The sequence below is a fragment of the Chrysoperla carnea genome, chromosome 2 (genome assembly GCF_905475395.1).
Source record: "Chrysoperla carnea chromosome 2, inChrCarn1.1, whole genome shotgun sequence".
Lineage (NCBI taxonomy): Eukaryota > Metazoa > Arthropoda > Insecta > Neuroptera > Chrysopidae > Chrysoperla > Chrysoperla carnea.
Window position 1 is genome coordinate 27357008 of NC_058338.1, and position 3359 is coordinate 27360366.

General features: G+C 27.2%; 1 protein-coding gene across 1 annotated transcript; it reads left to right on the plus strand.

Annotated features, from left to right (window-relative positions):
* On the plus strand, nt 1–3137 carry LOC123293467 (lipase member H-like). Its single transcript, XM_044874306.1, has 3 exons — nt 1–97; nt 1526–2335; nt 2895–3137. Exons 1-3 carry the CDS (start codon nt 46–48, stop codon nt 3107–3109), a joined length of 1077 nt encoding a protein of 358 aa, XP_044730241.1. The 5' UTR covers nt 1–45; the 3' UTR covers nt 3110–3137.
* The last annotated feature ends 222 nt before the right edge of the window (nt 3138–3359 follow it).

Consider the following 3359-nt stretch of genomic DNA (forward strand, 5'->3'; position numbering starts at 1 on the left):
ATACATTCATCATAAATCGAAGTTTAATCTTAGTAAAAAATTATAATGAAGACTATAGCAGCAATAAGTTTGTTGTGTGTGAATTTAATTATTTATGGTACGTAAATTAATTATGATTTATTTCGCTTGGGGGAAGGTATGTTTTTTTGTTGATGCCAAGAAACAAGATAAAAAATTATAATGTAATAAAATTAATTTCAAGACAATATTTATAATTAATAAATTAATAATCGTTTTATTTAATATTATTTTTTTATAGTATATCGAATTTCTTTTCACACACTTACTAAAATTAAATAAATGAGTCGGAAAATTGTTATATTTAATAGAAAGTGTAGAAAAATTGCTTATGGTCTATTATTTTTAGAAGAAGAGAGAGATCATAATTTTCCTATTTTTTCTTATATAAGGGGATGTCAAAAATCATTGAAAATTTGATTACATAATACTTAAATTACTCCCTAATTCAAATTTTGTCTAAAATGAGTATTTTTCAAAATTTTCTACAGCTTTTTATTCCGCTAGAAATAATCGAATGTAAATTACGCTCATTTAAAAGTTTGTACCTTTTAGTATTCAAATCCTTTCTTTATAAAATGTGTTTTTTATTCATTCCTGTAAAAGTTTTTTGTCGCCAAAAGTTATTGATGGTAATACAGAATACACACTTTTAACTTATAATTTTTTACACCATTTTTTCTCTCTTGTAGAGAGATATGTTTGAAATTTCAAAAAATTTAAAAATTTGAGTTTTCACCTCAAATGTTAGCCATTGGGGGAAAATCGATTATTTCGTATTAGTTTTTAGAATCGGATATTAAGTTGGTAGTTATTTAAACATAGCCAAAAATAGTTTTCCCAAAGGTCTGCCACTGGTGCCTAATAGTCTATTAGATCCTTCAGTAAGCGGTTAAGTTGTTCTCCAAACTATAATTTTTTTTAACTTGATTGAACGAATGCAAGTATGTAATTACACTAAAATCATACATCGCTAATACTATATTCATATATCCCTGTATCTCTTGTATGATTTTCCTCATTAAGTTGCTTAGTAATTTTATTCGCTTCGTTCGAATCGCTGATGTTGAAGAAGATTTTTTGTTTCTATTTTTGTTTTTGTTTAATTTTGATCTTTTCTCTTTATTTCTGTGAATCGAAATTAAAATTTACAATATGATACTTATGATACAATATGAGTAAAGACAGTATAATTTGGTTATTGAAATAAATTCCACCATACTCGAAATAAAATTATATTTCGAGTATCGTGGTATCTATGTCTCAACTCGAACGAAATCAACAAAAATTCCTCCTTATAGTATAATTTGATTAAATTATTATATATATATATATATATATATATATATATATATATATATATATATATATATATTTTTAAAATCCAGGAATTATACAAAGCATTAAAACTTACACGCAAGTTTAAAAAAATGAATAAACTAGTTTAATTTTTCAGTAAAATAAAATCCACCCAATGATGTTAATTATTGTGATTGTTTTATTTCAGTTAATTCTTTTCCAATTGAAGAATCAACAATACCACAAAAGTGGATAGAGTATAAAGAATTGTTTGATCAGATAGATGCCAACGACTTGAATAATTTTAATGATTTATCTTGGGTGAACAAAGACGAAAACGATTCAGTATTGTTTAATTTACAAAACGATGAGCCATTTGCAATAAAAGATCATGTTGGTTTATATTTATTTGTGAAGAAAAATCCAGATACAGCTTATTTATTAAATTTAGAGAATAGTAAAGAAGCGCCAATTAACGTTAATCACCCAACTAAAATATTAATCCATGGATGGTTGTCTGAAGGGAATAACACTTACTCAATTGCCGCCAAAAATTCATTCTTTAAGACTGGTGATTATAATGTAATTATTGTTGATTATAAAAAATATGCATTTTTGGATTATCCTACTGCCTGCGTTAAAGCACGTAAAGTGGGTGCTTATATAGGACAAGTACTTGTATCTTTATACGAACACAATAAAATCCATCTAGACGATATCCACCTTTTTGGAGTATCATTAGGCGGACATGTCAGTGGATTTGTTGGAAAAACTGTGAAAGAACAATCTGGTGGAAAAGTTGGTCGTATAACTGGACTTGATCCTGCTGGACCCATATTTGAAATACCAGTTTTACTTGAAGATAAAAAAAGATTACACAAAGATGATGCTTTGTTTACTGATATTATTCACACTGGAGGTGGAAGCCTAGGTTTCCGTAAAGCTCTTGGACATGCTGATTTTTTCCCAAATAGTGGATTACCCATTCAACCTGGGTGTGGCAGAGAAATATTCCCATGTAAGTCAAAAATAATAAAAGACCCTAGTTTAATGAGATTTCCTTTAGAATAACGTGCGTGTCAGAACACCTAGAATAAAAAAGAATCAAAAAATTTGAAAATCAATTATTAAATACAATTTGATTGTCATTCATTCTTTGTCCTTGAAAGGAACATAGTTCCTACTAGGTGCTCTACGACCCTCTCGCACTTTATTTTATAGGTACAGTTTTTAGATAACCGTAGCCGATTCAATTGAAAACCAATGATAAACTACTGTAACATCATTGGCAAAGTTCAAATAGTTAACTACTAGAAATTAAAAAAATAGCTTTCTTTTTATTTTATATTTTTATTTTTTAAGGATTAAAAAAACTAGTGATGTGGGTGGCCACTGTTATAGATAGATATCTGAAAAAAAGAGGCTAAAACCTCATTATTTATTATTTATTTATTTTTATATTTGCAAAAATAAAGGGGAGATCAAATTTTTGACCGTTTAAAATTTCGAAATTTAAATTTTACATAATTTTTTATAGTCATCATATTTTAACTAATATTACGCTTATTTCATTTCAGTTGGCTGTAGTCATACAATGGCATGTATATTATTCCATGAATCTATACATTCGGATAAATTTCTTGCAACGCCATGTTCGTCTTGGAAAAATTTTAAAGCAGGAAAATGTGATGGATCAGAACGTGTATCAATGGGACATCATTTAGATGTAACAAAAGCGAGAGGAAACTATTATTTATATACAAATGAAATATCACCTCATGCCTTAGGTTAAAATTTAGTATTTAAATTAAGGTTAAGAATTCGCCTTATTTTTTGTTTTATTTATTTATTTTTTAATATAATTATAAACATAGGCATTACAAGTTCAATATTATTATACATATATTTGTATCAAATGTATTTATAAAAATAACAATAAAAAATAATTTCTACGTATTAAACCTTTTTTTTTGTCCTTGAACCCGTAAGCACTCGCACATTATGAGCATTAGGAAAGTGAATCAAATCTGCATGGGTCAAGT